This window comes from Mesoplodon bidens (assembly GCF_964165515.1).
Source record: "Mesoplodon bidens genome assembly, chromosome: 6".
Classification (NCBI taxonomy): Eukaryota; Metazoa; Chordata; class Mammalia; order Artiodactyla; family Ziphiidae; genus Mesoplodon; species Mesoplodon bidens.
In genome coordinates this window covers 51,953,058-51,971,753 of record NC_138162.1, presented here as the reverse complement: position 1 = coordinate 51,971,753, position 18,696 = coordinate 51,953,058, and the positions used below count along the sequence as shown (strand labels likewise).

The window sequence follows — 18,696 nt, the reverse complement described above, 5'->3', positions numbered from 1 at the left end:
CAAGATGTCAATCTCAGACCCAGAGAGTAGGAGATGCCTGAAGAGCTGAGATCTCCATTTGCCAGGAGAGGTACTTAGGATGTAGTCAGGCCAAAGAGATAAAAGATCGGCTGTAATGATTTTCTTCAGAATTTGCCAAACAAAGTTCTGCGGGAATAGGAACAGTCTGTAATTAAAACGTAAGAGTGGTTTGCCAGCACTAACCCTAGAAGTGCCGATTAGTGCAGCGAACAATATAACCAGGAGGAAATGGTTCCAAGAAGTTTAAAAAAAATCTGAATTTTTTTTTAATTGAGTGGAAATTGCATATGCACGAACAGTTAACAGAAAATAACCTTCAAAAGACTTCAAAACAGAAGTCTTCAGAGTCCAGCATCCTACTTGATCAGGCATTATTGAAATACAGGAACTTAGTCAACTTTTTTTTTGTTTGTTTTTTGCGGTACGCGGGCCTCTCACTGCTGTGGCCTCTCACGTTGTGGAGCACAGGCTCCGGACGCGCAGGCTCAGCGGCCATGGCTCACGGGCCCAGCCGCTCCGCGGCATGTGGGATCCTCCCGGACCGGGGCACGAACCCGCGTCCCCTGCATCGGCAGGCGGACTCTCAACCACTGCGCCACCAGGGAAGCCCAACTTAGTCAACTTTTTAATGCAAAACTCCTGTGTTGTCCATTGTGCAGAGCTTCAGAGATCCTCCCAGGGCCTGGGCTCCATGCTGTCACTTCTCTGTCTCACTGCTCAACACTCCCATGTGGCACTAACTGCATCGTGCATAGGCCGGGAAGACGGGCTCATCTGTCTGATCTCTGGATGCTTCGGACAGTCAGATATCCTTTCAGCCAAACACGATGCTGAGAAAATTCTTTGCCTATCTTGTCCTCTCAAAGTTACTTAGGAAGCAAAAAACCAAAACACAAAAAAGGTATGTTTGTTGTTGATCAGAGCCCAACAATACAGAGAGAGGTAGCAGCACTTGGATTCCATGAGACAACTTTGACGAGATACAAAGCAAGGGTCGGTCTGCCGGGTTAGGTCAACACAGAATGCCACGGTGTCCAGACAGTTGACCCTTTCTCAGTCTGGACCAAGAAAAGACTTCATGCCTTTCTAGGCTCTCGCGGCAGCTCCAAATGGCTTTAACACATTACATGCAATGAAACAAAATCAGAGCTGTTGAGTTATTCTTTAATCAGTACTACACTGAAATGCCCTAATACATTCTTATCTACATCCCTCCACCAACTGCTATTTTGTCGAATTCAAATGCTCACTGGAAGTATCATCACCCCCTAGTCATAGGCTCTCAGGACCACCACGGTTTTGCGAATGAATCAGAGAAGGCAACAGTGCTTCAGCTAAAAGTCACTTAGCTTCCAAAACGCAGGATGTAGCACAGAATGATTCTGTCTACTGGGATAGAAACACTGGGAAGGATGGGAGAAGGAAGTTGGCTCCAGCTCCACTGTTACCTTGGCAACTGTGGCGCAAGCATCATCCGGGCAGAAATTAACTTTGTGCCATAATATCATAGGGCAAAGGAAGGGAGAGCGCGGAGGAAGAGGAAGAAAACATCGGCTGGATCTAGAAACTCAGAGGGCCGGCTGGGAAGATTATGAATCAATGGGCGGGGCATTTGAGCTACAGGCACCAAATTACCCATTGTACTTTTGTTGGTTTTTTTTTTTTTTCACTGAAATTTCAGTATTGTGTGAAGACAGCCACCACACCCTTTAGTAATGAACAAACACTGCACTAATTTGGCTCAGGGCATCTGCTGATCATTCTTGGTCATTTATAACTTCCTTTTATTTCTCTTTGGGGAAACAGGGGAAAAAATATCTTGAACGGAAGAGACAAGGAATGGTGTGGTTATAAAAAGCACATTCTGTTGAGGGTGAACTGGTAACTAGTTAGCCTTAGGCTAGAGAGCAGTCTCTTCCCTGCAATGAAAGGGTGCAGACCTTATCTGGGGCAAGACAAGCCACGCTGTGGAGTGGTCCCTGGTCAAACTGTTTATGGGGGAAATTGCACTGATGCTGTGGGACGGGCCTCAGACCTCCCAGCCAAGACCACGGCATCAGGGCCAGGGCCTGCAGGGACCGCACAGGAAGGCTTGTTAGAGAAAAATTGGCTGTGCATCCAGAGTTCCAAAATTCACTGGGTACTTAGAAAACACGTTACAGAAAAGGGAGCCGGCTGACGAGACAGGTAAGTGGAAAAGTACAAGTAAGTATCTCAGTCTCAAAACCTGAATTCCAGTAAAGCTTAGGTGGCAGGTCACAGGCAGAACTGCGACACGCATGTAAGTGCAGAGGCTTCCTTCCTCCAGGATGGGTGAGGGGCCGTCCTTCTCTCCTGGCCAGGTCCACAGGTCACGGCTAGCAACACTCAGACGGTTCAAGAGCACACGAAGTGCGCGGGGAACATCTCTCAGGAGTCACCGCTGGTCTCCAGCTTGCCTGCTCCTGGGAGTAGGTGCACCTTTTCAGCCAGGGAGGTCTCCCTCCTGCCGGCCCGGGACTCCAGGAGGAAACAGCTTTTCCTCTTTCTTCTGTAGGGTAAGATGGGGCGTTAGTGACACATCCTGCTCGTCATCTCTTTCTGGAAAGCAGGGGGAGAAGGATGGTTAGGAGTAACTATAAGCAGAGCAATGACTTGTTGAAGGATTCTGAAAATACCCTGGCAATCTCTGGAGCCTTTAAACAAGAGGTTGCAAGCATGGCCCAGGAATAAGGCTTAGCATACAGATGTGTTCCACTGGCTGCAGGCTTTTTTTAAAAATCAAAGCAATGTTTAAAAACCTCAGCTAACTTGCCAAAAATCCAGGTTGCTCTGTGTTTTGGAAGAATTGCAAGATCTGGAGCCACTGGGCGGCTGAGTTGAGAATTGCTGTCCTCTTCAGATGCAGAATACACTCTCCAGTTTGCCCCAGTCTCCACCACTCCCAGCAGTCTCCCCATCAGGAGTGAAGTATCACTTACTGATTGATATGATAATTGGATTTAGACGGCTGTTTTCCTTAGAGTAGAGCACAATTTCTCTTTACCTAAGTTTCAATCAAAGATAAAAAAATGGAGGATAGGTACAAGTCAAGAAAAGTGGGAGGAAGGACATTTCTTAATAGAAAGGAAGACTATCCCAGTGTGTCTGACCGTTAACCACAACCAGCTGGCCTTTCTACAAATGCTCTTGTGGGCATTTATAGACCCCAAATGTGGCATCTGTTCTCCTTCTCTGGGTCTCTGCACAGGCGAGACCCTCGCCCGTGGCCTGCTCCTACCACGCCCTGCTCTCTTTACTTGGCTAATTGCCATCCATTTTCCCAACTCCAGCAAGATGACTCTGATCTGCCTGGGAGGCCTTCAGGCACTCCCGCCCCTCCCACTGTGGATCAGCCATGCCCTCCACCTGTGCCCACCCGGAGGCCTGCGTGCAGGGAGCCAGTTTGTACACCTGTGTGTGTGTGTGTGTGTGTGTGTGCACGCACACATGGGCGACGGGCATGTGGGTTAGCTCTACTTGTGAGCTCCAAGGTGTCAGGAAGAAGAAACCCTCACTAGCAGTGCCTGGCACAGGGCAGCAGCTCCTCTTTCATCCTCAAGAATGTCCTGGGTCGCAGGCTGGGAAGGAGACTTGTGCCTTGTGGCATTTAGGAGGACACGTTTCATATAGTTTAGTTAGATGAATGAGCTGCTTCTGAGGTCCACCTGCTGCAGAGCTGACGCCAGCTGCTACCTCTCTTGCACGGTGACCCCAGCTCACCCTCCAGCGCCCCCTATCAAATAGGAAACATCTGGGTAACAGGAGCTGGCGAATACGCATGCCAGCTGCTCAGAGACTCTATTAGAAAACCATACCAATGTGCTGGTTAAAAAAATAACCAAATATACAGAACAGAATCTAGGTACTTTTGCACCCTTATAATATTAAGCAAGGCAATTATGTAGAGATACATATATTGAAAAATTAAGTGACCATTTACTTATGCTCAGTACTTATGCTATGCACCAGGTGCCTGGGAGATGAGGTCACTGTTCTCAAGGAGCTACAGTCTATCAGGGAGAAAACGATATAAAATACAATGATAGGGCTTCCCTGGTGGCACAGTGGTTGACAGTCCGCCTGCCGATGCAGGGGACACGGGTTCGTGCCCCGGTCCGGGAGGATCCCACATGCTGCGGAGCAGCTGGGCCGTGAGCCATGGCCGCTGAGCCTGCGCATCCGGAGCCTGTGCTCCGCAACGGGAGAGGCCACAACAGTGAGAAGCCCACGTACCACACACACACACACAAAAATACAATGATATAAATATTAATATTTAGAGGAGGAGGTGACGCATGGTAGAACCCAATCCACCCATCCCACTCTGCCCTCACTAGCACCCTGTGTGACCTCCCTGAGGCTTTGGGTCTTAGCTGAAGTGGCCCCTTTCTAGGGATACCTAGGGATACCCTTCCGAACCTCCAGGATAGGGCATCACCTCCTCTTCTGCTCTTTCATAGCACCCTTCTTCACAACCAGGATAGTCTTTCTGTTTCATTCCTGCCTCCTGGATTCATCCCTTGTAAGATCCTGTAAGACCCACCAAGAAAAGGGCTGTGTCTGTGGTCTGTGCTGTGTCCCCAGTGCCTGGCAAGTGATGGTGGATAAAATGTTTGTGTAATCCAGTAATGAATGGGCTCCCAGTGTCCTCATCTGTGAAACAGACCAGTGATGCCTACTTGAGGTGAGTGGGAAGGTTAAAAAGTATTCATGGACAGAGTACGCATTCATTCCCTTTCCTGATCTCTCCAGAAGCACAAACATGGCAGCGGCCACTTTGTGCTGGGAAGGCAGAGCCTTGAGAGGACTTCTCTGATAACGTACCCACTGAGATGGACTCCACAACCTAGAGGAGGAGGAGTCTGACAGGTGAGGCTGGGAGAAGGGGGACTGGAGAATAGGGGCTGTGGCTGGAGGGAAGCACAGTCGAGGTGGAGCCTGCCAGGGATCTGATGCTGCTGTGGGTGGAGCGGGGTGGGGGCAGGGCAGGATGGGGATGCAGGGGTGGGGAGACAGGTAAGCGCACAACTATTTGAATAAGGACCCAGGCACCTGGTGTGGGGGGATGGAAATAGATGATGACAACCTGAAAAGGAATTTGCTGTTCCTCTGTTAAGCTTCCAAAGGTTCTTGTGTTTTTGGTTAACTTTTTGTGACAGAGATGGGAAAAATTAGGTGGGAATTAGGTGGGAATACAAAGTGTGTGTGTGTGTGTGTGTGCGCGGGTGTGTGCGGGTGTGTTTGAGAGAGTGAGAGCAAGAGAGTGAAGGAGAGATCATGGGATGAAGACAACTTTGCCTTTATAACTAATTCTCATAATTATTTGCAATGGGTCAGGATTACAGAAAGAAAGGAACTAGCATTTGTTAAGCCCCTGTGAGTTGCAGGTGCTTCGGGTCGTTATATTAATATCATTGCCTCTGTAAAACTTTGACAGAAGAGGAATCCAGGCCTCAGAGCAGAAGTGATGTGCTCAGGGTGAACAGGTATGGTGAACAGTAAGCTGCCCAGCTTAAATGGTAACAGTTGCTTCCATCAAACAAAGGTTTGCTGTTGTTTAGTCTTGGTGTCCCTCACGGCCCTACAGATATCACTTCATGTAACCCTTACCCTGATCCTGTGAAGTAAGCTTTGCCATCCCCATTGGTCTGATGAGGAAACAGGCACAGAGACAGAGAATAACTTATCAAAGCCACACAGAAAGTGGCAGAAGTAGAGATTTAAACTCAGGTCTATCTGGATGCAAAGGCCAGCTCTTTCCACTACACCACATGACCATGGTTTAAAGCCTCTGAGACATTCTTATGAATATTCATTTGAGTGATATTGACTTATATTAATTAACGATTAATTGCAATCGTTCCTGAATTTTCAAAATGCCAAAGAGATAGTTTTTCTTTATCCAGACTGATGCCACTTTGAGTTACAAGTGCAATTGGTAAATACTAAAACAATTATGCCACTAAAAGACTATAGACACTAGAAATATGGAAGACTTTTTTTTTTTTTAAGGAAAGCAGAAGAGGGAAAAGATTGAGAGAGGATATGGGACTTAAGCAAAGCCACTGAGTTAGTCTGTGAAAAGCCAGGACCAGTGCTTTCCTCACCACACCGTGCAGCCTCAAATGCAGGAGAAAAACTGTTTACTATGAGGCCTCTTAACATTCTTACAGGGAATGAATGGTTGAAATAGATCTGAAACTTGAGGAAGGACGTCTCAGTTGGATCCGCCCTGCAAAAGCCTACAAGCCTTCACAGCTGTATTCTAGCGATTTCCCACTGGGTGGCGCCAATGGGCTGGCTAAAAACCAACTGGTTCTGAGAAAAAAAAACCCAAACCAAAAAAAAAAAACCAGACAATATTGGGTTCCATGGCTTTCCTCTTCATCAGAGCCCTCCTGCAGGCATCCAGCAGGGCCAAACACGTTCCTTCCTATCGGGGAGAGTAGCTTAAGCAACTCCTATGCAGTTTGCTCTCTAGGGATGAATTTGCCATTGCAGGAGTTATCTGAACCCACCATGTATTAAGTCCACTAAAGAGCTCCAACAGGTGCTTAAGAGGTTTCTGCAGAGGTAGTGTGAATTTTCTGAGAAATGTTCCTAAAGACTGTATTTGGCTTGTACATGAAGACTTTTCAAGCACCCAGATTTTTAAAAATCCATTCTTAAGGAAAGAGTAACGTCAGGTTTTGGTTGTGCTCAGTCGGTACCATTGCTTTAATGTAAGGCAGAACTTGATTCTGCAAAGTCCCTGATTCCCGACTCTCAGCAGAACAAAGTCCACACTCTGCAGCCTGGCAAACAAAGCTGTTCTTAACTGGATCCACCCACCCTGCTCACCTCCTGTTGAAGCCCAGCCCACTCACCACACCCATCAGGCAAACTAGACTCCTCCCCGTCCTCCAACGGCCCTGGTCTGTAACGTTTCTAGTAGCTTCCCATCGGCTTGTTTCTTCCATCTGGCAAATGCTTTCTGCCCTTCTATGCCTGGCAAACTTTGACATCCTTCAAGATCAGAAAGGGTTAATTAGCTCCCTTCCGGGGTTCCTCCATCACTTTGCACACACCTGCATCACACTGCTTTCTACCAGCACTGGAACTCACCATTTCATCTTGCCTGAATCTGAACAGACCCTTAAAACTTTGTTATATGGGAATATATGATGAGAGATATTTTGGTCAAGTCACATAACAGTATGTATGGTTTGATCCAATTATATTAGGAAAAAATATAAAGCATGAGTCCAGCATGATAAGTTTACCTCTGGGTGAATGGAATAATATATGTTTTCTATTTCTGATATTTGCCTTTCACATATCCTCTAGCTTTTTAGATATTTTTAATATACATGTAATTTTTCCTCAAAAGTAAGCTTCAGTCATTTAAAAAACAAAAAGAGAAGTAGACCAAATCTCCACATTGAAATCATAGTTAGTTTTGGAAATGAAGTTAAAATGATTTTGCCTAGTCTTTGTGGGGAATGGTGGTGGTGGATGAAATCAGCATATCTTCTGCATAAGATACTCAGCCACTTCTGATCCAGAACATTTAAAATTAAAATAGAGATCTTTGCTAGCATTTGAAAGTTTTGTTTGTTTGTTTTAATATACATGGAACAAACTTGTGTGAATTCTATGAGTCAAATCTTCCTCTTATCTCTCAGTGTAGCCATTTTGAGAACTGGCCACGGAGGGAATAAACTTTCCAGAAGTAAAATGATTTATTCCAGGTCACGCAAATAATTTCTGACCTGACCAAGACTACAAAGAAACCGACTGACTTAGCTTACTACACCATACCATCACACATCCCAGTAATCGAATTTTCACATGGAATAAAGAAAGAAATCTGATGTCTGCCAGGTGTCAGTCATCATGCTAGCATAACCATATGAATAAGGTAACATTAGGAATTATAAAATGAGCTCCAAAAAGGAGTGACAAAATCACAGGATCACAGACGACTGTTCAAGCTGGGAGGACACCTGGATGTGATCTAGTCCAACACCTTCATTCCAGAGATGTGAATTCCCGGCCGTGAGGGAGGAAGCGACTTGCCGAAGGTGGGACCACTGATAAATGGCAGCGCCAGGACTCCTGACCTGTGGACTCTGCACTCCATGTTGATTTCAGAGAGGCAACTTGTGTACACAAGGATTTCTTAAGAGTCACCTCAGTGTGCTTCAGGAAAATCCCTCTTGCATTACTGGCTCTCCTCCACGTAAACCTAAAACCTAAATGGCTCTCCACAGCTTTCAAACTAAGTCCCAACTCTAGCGTCTAGCATCGGTGTGGACTACTACTCAACCACTCGGCCGTCACTCCCCAACCCTCCTTCTCTACCGTTGAGCCCATAGCAATGCCCTTATATATGCTTTCCTTTGCTCCTCTCTTCCCAAAACACCTTTCTCCCAACTCCAGCATCCTTCGAGACCCTTGACCATTTCCCCCCTCAGGAACACCATCTCCTACCCTCCCCACCCCGTCCCCAAGAAGTCTCAGCTGCTCCTCTTCTGGTTTCCCTTTGTGCCCATAGTACCTCTCACGTTGTTCTATGACACTTTATTAATTCCTGGTTCCAGCAGGAGATTGCTCTGGAAGAGATGAACCATACCTTGTTTCTGTTTGGACCCTGGTGCACAAGGGGCTGTACAAATATTTGCTAATTCGATGAAAATCCAATGAAGATGAACAATTATTAGGTCTTAAAGACCCAGTAAAACGAGAGGTAGAGGAAAATACAAACTGAATATCTACTATGGTGGAGGCACTTATATTTATTGTGTGTACTTCTTGCTCAAAACTCTGTGAAGTAGGCATTGCTCCTTCTAACTTACAGATGAGGAAACAGAGGCTCAGAGAACTGAAGTAACTTGCCCAAGTTCACTCAGCTAGCAAGTGGAAGGATAAGGGTCAGATTTGGTTGCCTCAAAAACAAAAAGCAGGGCTTCCCTGGTGGCGCAGTGGTTGAGAGTCCGCCTGCCGATGCAGGGGACATGGGTTCGTGCCCCGGCCCGGGAGGATCCCACATGCCGCGGAGCGGCTGGGCCCGTGAGCCATGGCCGCTGAGGCTGCGCGTCCGGAGCCTGTGCTCCGCCACGGGAGAGGCCACAGCAGTGAGAGGCCCGTGTACTGCAAAAAAAAAAAACAAAAAAAAACAAGCAAGCAGACAAAAAACATCCTGTTTCTATTACTCCACTGGGAGGAGAAATAAAAGAAAAGGACTGAGGTTCTTTGTTTTTCTAGTGTTTTAACATATATTGGGCATAGAAGTGCTACAGCAACAGCGTTTTAAAGCCAATTTCTTGTTTCTAATTCACCAACTTTCTGCTAATTCTGAGAAATAAGAAGGAGAAAGGGGAAGAAGAAATATTGGAAATAAAGCAATGATTTAGGAAGAACAGGACACAAAGGGATGAAAGGAAGGTGGGTATAAAAGGCGCAGCAGTGTGATAAGAATGAGAACACTGGGCCCAGCGCTTCGTGAAGATGACCTTTGTGTAAGCGGGTCCTTCCCACCACCAGCCACCATGAAAACAGGGTAGCTTGAAACACACAGCATATCGTTAGATCGGGCACAAAGAGGGAAGTATTCAATCAACTGCCTCTCATCTAACAGAGCATAGGTACACATACACACATACACACACACACACACACTTTCCTTCTCCAGTAATGGAACTTCACCAACACATTTTAAAGGCACTATGTTAAGATGATAGTTGCCAAAAAGACAAAGGAAAACGGTGAGTCCACCAAAAAGGGCCAAGGTGCGGGGCAGGGAGAGGGGGGGCCGGGGGTAGGGGTGCTCCTTTTCTAATGTGCTCCCTTGCAACCAATCAGCAGCACAGCCTCAGGGCCCCCCAGTTCCCGGAAGCCCCCCCTAAGCTGGAGCATGGACACACCTCACCTCTCCTCAGCCTCCTCTCAGATGAAGACAGATTTGGGAAAGTGGGTTTGAACTGCAGCGTGAATTACAGGGACCACATTTCTGGCTGGGTCGGGGGGATGGGATACGAGTAAACCCTGTAACTGAGAAGACTTCTTCATTCCTGACAACTTGGTTAGGCCCCCGGGGGGTTGGCAGCCCGGTCTGCAAAATGACTTTCTACGCAGCCTTGCATCCTACAAATTCCATTTCTTAAAGGCTTTAAAACCTCCAAGTGGTATCCATATTATCCATTTGTTTCTTTTGCTATTGGCTATTTTCCCCTCCCCTAACAAGTGTGTGGATTGAAAATGTTGACCATCTCGAAAATTCCATTGCTCAAGGGTCTGCTCTCCCCACCACCCCATTCCAAGCAAACTGCTGCTGATGCCCATGTGAGGATTTCACCAGAACTACCCCTAACCCACCCGCCCCCCGGGGTCCTCAGCTCCTGACCATACCCATTTCCCTCTGGCCATCTTTCTACACCAGAGGTCAAGCAGATATTTTGCTATTTCCTTATCTCGGGATCTAACCCACGGGTAGCAAAGCGAGTCCCTTTGGAAACGGCAGTTTTCCTGGAGGATGAGAACCAGAAGAAAAGCGAGCTGGCACCAGCAAGGAGGCTATGATGGGCAGCTGAGCTGCACGGGGCAACGTGGGCGATTCCTGAGTGCAGGCAGGGCCAAGGGTTCAGCGAGGGCTCTTCTAGCACCTTGACGCCGTGAGAAGCAGGGCCACACCAGGGTCAGAAGGACTTGAGGAACCGGCACGGGTGGCTTTAGGGAGGAAGTGGTGGTGTGCAAGGTATTTGATGACGGGGATCAAAACCAGTTGTTGTCTCCGAATCATCCAGTTTGGAGGACTCAGAATTTCCCATGATACCATGCTGCCTTGTGATTCCAACGTGTAGACAAGGCCAAAGGCCTACACTCTCTAAGCTCTCCTGGTATCATCAGCAGCGCAGGCTGGAAAGCTGCTGCTGAAGATCCAAAAACGCACAAAGCTTGTTTCCACTTCCCTCCATCTCCTACCAGAAAAAGTCTCAGCAAGTTAAGTGACTGCAGGACTCTGGGACCTGCCCCCCTCCAGCCTTGCACACACCTTGCTTCTGTTTGTTTCTGCACGAGAGCCCCGCTTCCTTAGCCTGCCCAGAACACACCTGTTCATCCTTTCAGGCCCCGTGTAAGTGTCTCCGGATGGGAGACAGAGCGCTCAGGGAAAGGGAACAGGCCTCAGGGGAAAAGGAAGAAGAGAAGGACGATCCCGGAGGGCCCCAGGGCTGGCTGCTAAGAATGTGGCCTGGCAGTTAGCTCTCCCTCAGACAGCGTCTCCCTGAGCTCTGAAGGGCAGTATTTCACTTCAAGGGGGAGCCCAGTAAAATATCAGGCTGTTTGCTGCAGGGAAATCCCTGGAACAAGAGAGAGGAGGAGAAAAGCAAAGCAAACAAGCGAGTACAAAACATCCCCAGCCACTCTCCTGCCCAATCCCTGTGGGACAGCTAGTCTTCAGAAGGTAGAAACAAGGGGGCAGCTCCTGCCACCCTCGGGCACAGGGCGGCCATGCATCTCACCCACCCAGGGGAGGCCAGCTCTCCCCTGCTGCAGTGTTTCTCCTCTCGCTTTCTAGAATCCACAAAGCTGCACCTATGACATTGACCTTTTCCCAAGTGTCTTGACAATTGCGGGGGGGGGGGGGGGCGGGGGGGAAGAGCAGGTAATTCCATGGGTGGGGCCTCCCAGGGCAGGACTTTGTAAGGAGCCCTCAGTTCCGCCCACAGTGCAGGGCAGAGCCAGTGAGGATGATTCGGCCTTCGCCTACAGCAGGGCCACCCAACACGCTCCCCAAAAACGCGAGCCCAGTTCAATCTCCTTGGGTGAACTGGACCATTCAGAGCTGATTCCAGAGACCGAGATCGCTGAGGGTCTTCACTTGTGAGCTGCCCAGGAGTCTCGGTGGCCCCGCCCCCTGGGTGCGGAGCACTTCCTTCTGCCCTCAGGGCCTCGAAGCCCTGAGGACACTGCTGCTCCCAGTGATCCTGGAGGCCAGGCTTCTGGGCCCGGAAGCTTCTGTTCCAAAGAACAGACAGACCACAGAGTAAAGAGCGCACCCGGCCTGAACATTTTTTAAAAACTTTTTTTCTTAACGTCGCTGTGTCTGTTAGACGGAGAAAGAATTCCAGGGGGAGACTGACACCAGCCACCTTAAATGGTTTTTGGAACAAGGCTTTATACATATTAATAACCTGATGAATGCATAACTGAAGTAGTGCCAGGTCACAAAAGATGCAGAGCAAGATGGGGCGGTAGTATCCCAGCCTTAAGGGATCAACAAAAGTGTACTGTGCTGCTAACAGAGCAGTAGCTACACTTCCGGCCCTTCTTTCTATGTGCCAGACTGTGCTCAGTGCTTTAAACTCATGACTTCCTTCAGTCCTTACAGCAGTCTTATGGGGTGAGTGGTACTCTCCTCATTGTACAGATGACAGAACTGGGGTTAAGTCCCTTGGTCAAAGTCACATAGTTCATTCGGGTAGCCAAGGTTGAAACTTGAAGACCTGTCTTCCTAACCAGTCTACCCAAGGCATCGCTCTGAACAGATCTTCACTCATATCTGCATGTGCTTTCAGCTGAGTCTTTGAGTTGGCAGCCATACAAAGCCAGCCCTGGCCGTCGGGGTTGGGGAGGGCAGTGTGGACGGGACAGGGCCATGACTGGTGGAGCCATCCACGGCAGGCCCACAGCCAGGGCTGCTGACTTTCCTTGCTAGCATCCCCAGGTCGGAAGTCCTTTAAGGCAGGCAGGGCAGCCAGACTACAAACATTTTAAAAAATTCTCCCAAATTGAAGTATACACGTGATCCAACCATCACACAGAAATTTAAAATGTTCTTTCTGCATTCTCTTAGGAATGTGGGTAGCAAATAAGCCAAAAGAAATAAAAATAGAAACATGGCAGGCCAGACCACCCGACACAGGAAAGAAAAATATTTATTTGATTAATTCTGTACCTAAACAGCAGCCCACATCACTGCCACAGAGGGCAGTCCCCACGCGGGTGTGTGTGTGTGTGAATGTGTGCACATATATGCACACCCCCACGTACATGTATACACATGTATGGCTAGATAAACACAAAGACCTGCCACCCACAGAGAATATTTATTCATACTCATGCAAGAATCAAACTGCTCTTCTTTTCCCAAATCCTGCAAACATTAAAAATAAGTCACATTATGTAAACACATTCAGTCTCTTGATTTACACTTGTTCTTACAAGGGCAGAGCTGCACATTTTTGAAGCTCTCTCCTTTAACCACAGGAGATGGGATACGGACGCACGGCGGGCTGCCTCATGGCGTATCATGAAAGCAAGAGAATGAATTGAAAACGTTTCGTCATCACTGCATTTCTCAAGATCAAGTCAGCAGACTGCTGCCAGCCCCTGATCTGCCATTCCATGTTTTTTAACATCCTGATTTCTCTGCAGGTCTACCAACCATGTCTTCCCCCATCCCATCCCATCCCATCCCATCCCATCCCTCTCGCTGGTGCAGTGTTAGTTAGCACTTGACCATGACAGTGCATGGATCCAGCCTGATTTCTGCTCAAAGCGATGCTACCTATAACCCAACAAGGCACAGTATTGGCCCTCTTTGGTGGTCCGTTGCTTCTCCCTCCTCCTTTCCATCTCTGCCTGCCCACCTCCTCCGCAGCCTGGCTTGGGGTCCACACAGCCATAAGGGGTCTGACTCCCTGACTCCCATACCCTGCATTTGTCAGCACAGCTGGACTGGTTTCTGGTAGATGTTCCTTAAGCCCCTTGTTTTGGGATGAGCCACAGGTAATTCAATGCACACACACCCTTGGAGGGATGGAACAGATTTCAACATGGCCCAGTGCCCACCTCTCGGGTTGCCCGGCTCTTTGAGGACTGTTTGTGGGAAGGCAGGTAAGGAACTCTCCCCCCATTTGCTTCTGTCACTTGGCCTTTTCATGGGGGGCAGGGGTGGGGAGGGAAGAGCACAGGCTGGGAAAGCATTCCCAATCTAGGTTAGGCTGCAGGCACAGACTTTTAGTTATCCTGAGAGAAGCTTAAAGGGTCCAGCCCTTGATGACATTCAAAACACCCTGACAAAGCATCATTCATCATTTCGGGTGTAACCTGAATGAAGTTCAAGGGCATGAGTCCCTGGAGGAAGAATTTACCTCCCCTGGGGAAAACAAAGGATTCCATAGAAGAGGGTCAGTCTGTCTGAATTCACCACAGGACAGAGCTTGCCATTACTTAATAAGACCTCTGTTGTGTGTCTGATGAAAACATACGGAGATTTTTCTTCCTCAGTCAGCCTGTAATTTAGGAAATTTGTAGTTTCTTAGCAATCTCATTCTTTTGGTAGGAACAAAGTATTATGTTGATGGGGTAAATAAACATGAAACAAACTTAATTTTCTTTTTAATAAAATAAGACCTATTGCTAGGAGTTTGACTACCACCAACTGAAACAAAGTCTCAAGCTCCCAAAGAGAGAAATGTAGCCTCTCCAGAGCTGTAGGGCCTGATCACCATTTTGTGCCCCACTTTGTAACTTTCATCTCTATGGGGTGGTCATTGTGCTTTCCCTATGGATAAACTGAAACTTGCAGAGGTTAGTGACATGCCCAAGGTTACATGGTTAATACCTGGCAGAGCGAGAACTCAAACCAGTATCTGTCATTGGCATCTTGTCCACAGGCCTTGGAATCCTGTTTTTCCTCTACTTCAGGCACCTGGAAATTGAGTCCTTGGCCCAAATCCAATCCACACCTGTTATGTATGGTCCATAAGCTAAGAATGACTTTTACACTTTTAAACAGTTGAAAAAAAATCAAAAGAAGAATAATACTTCCTGACGCATGAACATTACATGACATTTAAATTTCAATCCCCATCTATAAAGGTGAAGTTGGAACCCAGTGACACCCTCTGTTTATGTGTTGTCTAGGGCTGCTTTCCCATGTCAATGGCGGAGCTGAGTAGATGTGTCCCACAAGCCAAAATACTCAATATCTGGATCTTTTCAGAAAAAGTTTGCTAGCACTGGTCTGCACCCCATGGGTACCTCGAGCAGTGGGACTCTATCGTTTTAAAGCCCATGTGGTTATAAACGGTCCCCCAGCTGCCTTTCCAAAATCGACCTGGCCATAAATAGTCCAATATCTCTCCTATCCTGGAACAGAAGTGATGCTACATCAGTAAGATTATATATAAAATAGATAACTAATGAGGACATACCGTATAACACAGGGAACTCTTCTCAACACTCCATAATGACCTATATGGGAAAAGAATCTAAAAAAGAGTGTATATATGTATATACACAACTGATTCACTTTGCTGTACAGTAGAAAGTAACACAACATTGTAAATCAACTATACTCCAATAAAAATTTTAAAAAAAAGAAAACGCACGTGAAATAAGAATGGAATAAACTCTGCACGTACCTGCCTCCCTGATAACTAAACTTCGATGGCTTTCAGCATACGAGAGGAGGAAAAGGGCTTTTTTCTTATTCTCAGATTCCCAATTAACGAACCATGAAAACAACATGAATTTTACATAAAGGGAATGTGCTTTATAGGAATAAAGTAATTTTTACTTGTTAGGGCTCCTTCCTCACTTGGTCTTGATATTTGATTATGAAGCTGCAATTTTAGCAACAGAGCATGATGTGCTATTGTTCTCACAATGTGTTTTGCTCTCAGTGTAAGAGGAAGTTGCCCAGTGTATTGAAAGGTGGTAGGTAGTAGCACTGCTTCAGCTGAGGAGAAATGAAAGCAGATATCTTCTTCCTTTGCATACTTTTTGTTCCCCTTTCTGGCCTCTATTGCACATCCTAAAGACCTGGCTTATATGTGAAAACAAAATAAAATAAAACAAAAATTAAAAACCATACCTATCAAGATGAAGATTTCTGGAGATGGACGGTGGTGAGGGTCACACAACAAAGTGGGTTACTTAATGCCCATGAACTATACACTCGAAGACAGTTATGATGGTAAGCTTTATGTTATGTGTATTTTACCATAATTTAAAGTAAAACCAACCAAACAACAACAAAAAAGACCCCACAGATATCAGTTTTAGAAAAAAACAATTTCAAAAGCTTCAAGGAAGATTTTTATAGACAATTCCATTAAGAAAATGGAAAATAAAAAATCCCCAGGGAAGGGGTTTTGAAAGATTTGAAGCTTTTTCAGGAAAAAATGAGCATTAGTGTGTGTTTGTGTGTATGATTGCACACTTATGCATGTGTGTGTGTGCTTTCAAGAAAACATTCATGTCAAAAGATGCTCAACATCATTAGTTATTAGAGAAATGCAATGCAAAACTACAATGAGGTACCACTTCACACCAGTCAGAATGGCCATCATTAAAAAGTCCACAAATAACAAATGTTGCAGAGGGTGTGGAGAAAAGGGAACCCTCCTACACTGTTGGTAGGAATATCAATTGGTGCAGCCACTATGAAAAACAGTATGACGGTTCCTCAAAAAACTAAAAACAGAGTTGCCATATCCAGCAACCCAACTCTTGGGCATATATGTGGAGAAAACTATAATTTGAAAGGATACATGCACCCCAGTGTTAATAGCAGCACTACTTACAATAGCCAAGATGTGGAAGCAACCTAAGTGTTCATCAACAGATCACTGAATAAAGAAGATGTGGTACACACACACACACACACACACACACACACACACACAATGGAATACTACTCAGCCATAAAAAGAGAATGAAATAATGCCATTTGCAGCAACATGGATGGACCTAGAGATTATCATACTAAGTTAAGTAAGCTGGACAGAGAAAGACAAATACCATATAATATCACTTATACGTGGAATCTAAAATATGACACAAATGAACTTATTTACGAAACAGAAACAGACACACAGATATAGAAAACAAACTTATGGTTACGCAAGGGGAAGGGGGGAGGGGTATAAATTAGGAGTTTGGGATTAGCAGATACAAACCACTATATATAGAATAGATAAATAACAAGGGCCTACTGTATAGCACAGGGAACTATATTTAATATCCTGTAATAAACCATAATGGAAAAGAATATGAAAAAGAATATATCAATACATATAATACACATATATTATATATATATATAACTGAATCACTTTGCTGTACACCAGAAACTAACACAACATTGAAAATCAACTATACTTCAATAAAAAATAAACTAAAAAAAGAAAACATTTATGTCCAATTAATTAGATTCCCTCTGTTATTGCGATCAATATTGGAAATAAAAGTGTTTTCAAGAGTCCTTCTATGTACAATAATCTCAATCTATTAATGCAAAATACCAAGCACCCTTGCACCAGAAACAGAAATCAAAATAAGGAGTAACTATGTCTGGGAACCTCTTAGAGCTCTAACATCTTTTACCAGTGACACCAAAGGAAAGAAACCACACCCAGTGGACACCTATTAAGATTCTCCTGTCGTGTATGTACAAAGGCTGTTGTACCCGCCAGGGAGAGAGTGAGCTCCAAAAAAACAGCAAACCACAACAGAAACCTTATCCTAAAAATGGAACTGAGATCTGAGCAGGAGTGCCAACCTTAATAAAAAAGTCTTCCTCTTCAATCATTAGGTCGTAAAACTAAAACCAGCCTATGTTAGATGTGGGCAAACTTCATATTTGACTCCTGTGCATTTGCCAATGTTTTTCAAAGATTAATAAGATAAAATCCTTTGAGTGTGTGCTGTGAGTACTGTGGGACTTTCTGCCAGTTCCCCGAGCTGAGGTGGTGTATGGTGGAGTTTCTGAAGGCTCTACTGTTTGCAGTAAGCACACACAATAACAATAGCTGCTTATGGCCCGGGCCTGGCAGCGACGGAGTCAATGAGCTAAATGCCAACTGGAGATGACACTGGTCATGTCAAGTGAAGCCAGCGACAAAGGGACAGATGTGTTCTGTGTCCTTGGTGGCTGCTGCAATGCAGTTGCTGCAGACCAGCCATGGTGATGGAGCTTGGAGCAGCATGGTGTGATGCTGACACCAACTCAGTCAAATGCCCACTGTCTCGTCTGCTTCAGACAAACCCTGTACACCCCCCAACACACACACACACACACACACAAAGACACATGCATGCACACACACACATACACGCATGCACACACACGCATGCACTGATGCTTCACTTCCTATGCTTGGAAGTGCTGGGCTTTCAAGATAAGGGGAAACTCTAAAAATAACTCTGTAAGTGCAGATACTGACAATGTGTGGCCAGGTTGTAATGGGCCAGAACCCTCCTGTCCACTGCAGAATCTATATAAGGCAGGAATGCAAAACGATGGCGCCTAGGCAAATGGCACTCCTAGAAAGAGCTTGTTAGGTCTGTAGATATAAAAATAAATAGAATAAAATACAAGAACTGTTCGAATCAGTTGCCACCGTTTAAAATCCTGGCGAGGGACTTCCCTCGTGGCACAGTGGTTAAGAATCCGCCTGCCAATGCAGGGGACACGGGTTCGAGCCCTGGTCCGGGAAGATCCCACATGCCACAGAGCAACTAAGCCCACGTGCCACAACTACTGAGCCCGCGAGCCACAACTACTGAAGCCCATGTGCTTAGAGCCCGTGCTCTGCAACAAGAGAAGCCACCGCAATGAGAAGCCTGTGCACCTCAATGAAGAGTAGCCCCCACTCGCCGCAA

At 46.2% G+C, this 18,696-nt stretch overlaps 1 protein-coding gene across 1 annotated transcript in view; it reads right to left on the bottom strand.

Annotated features, from left to right (window-relative positions):
• Positions 1 to 2,571: 2,571 nt before the first annotated feature.
• Positions 2,572 to 18,696, bottom strand: part of LOC308618580 (MOB kinase activator 3B-like) — a gene marked incomplete at its 3' end in the record, with an annotated part of 111,605 nt that continues 95,480 nt past the window's right edge. Inside the window, 1 exon segment of the mRNA XM_081236632.1 lies at positions 2,572 to 2,601. Within this exon segment, the coding sequence (XP_081092758.1) occupies positions 2,572 to 2,601 (30 nt within the window).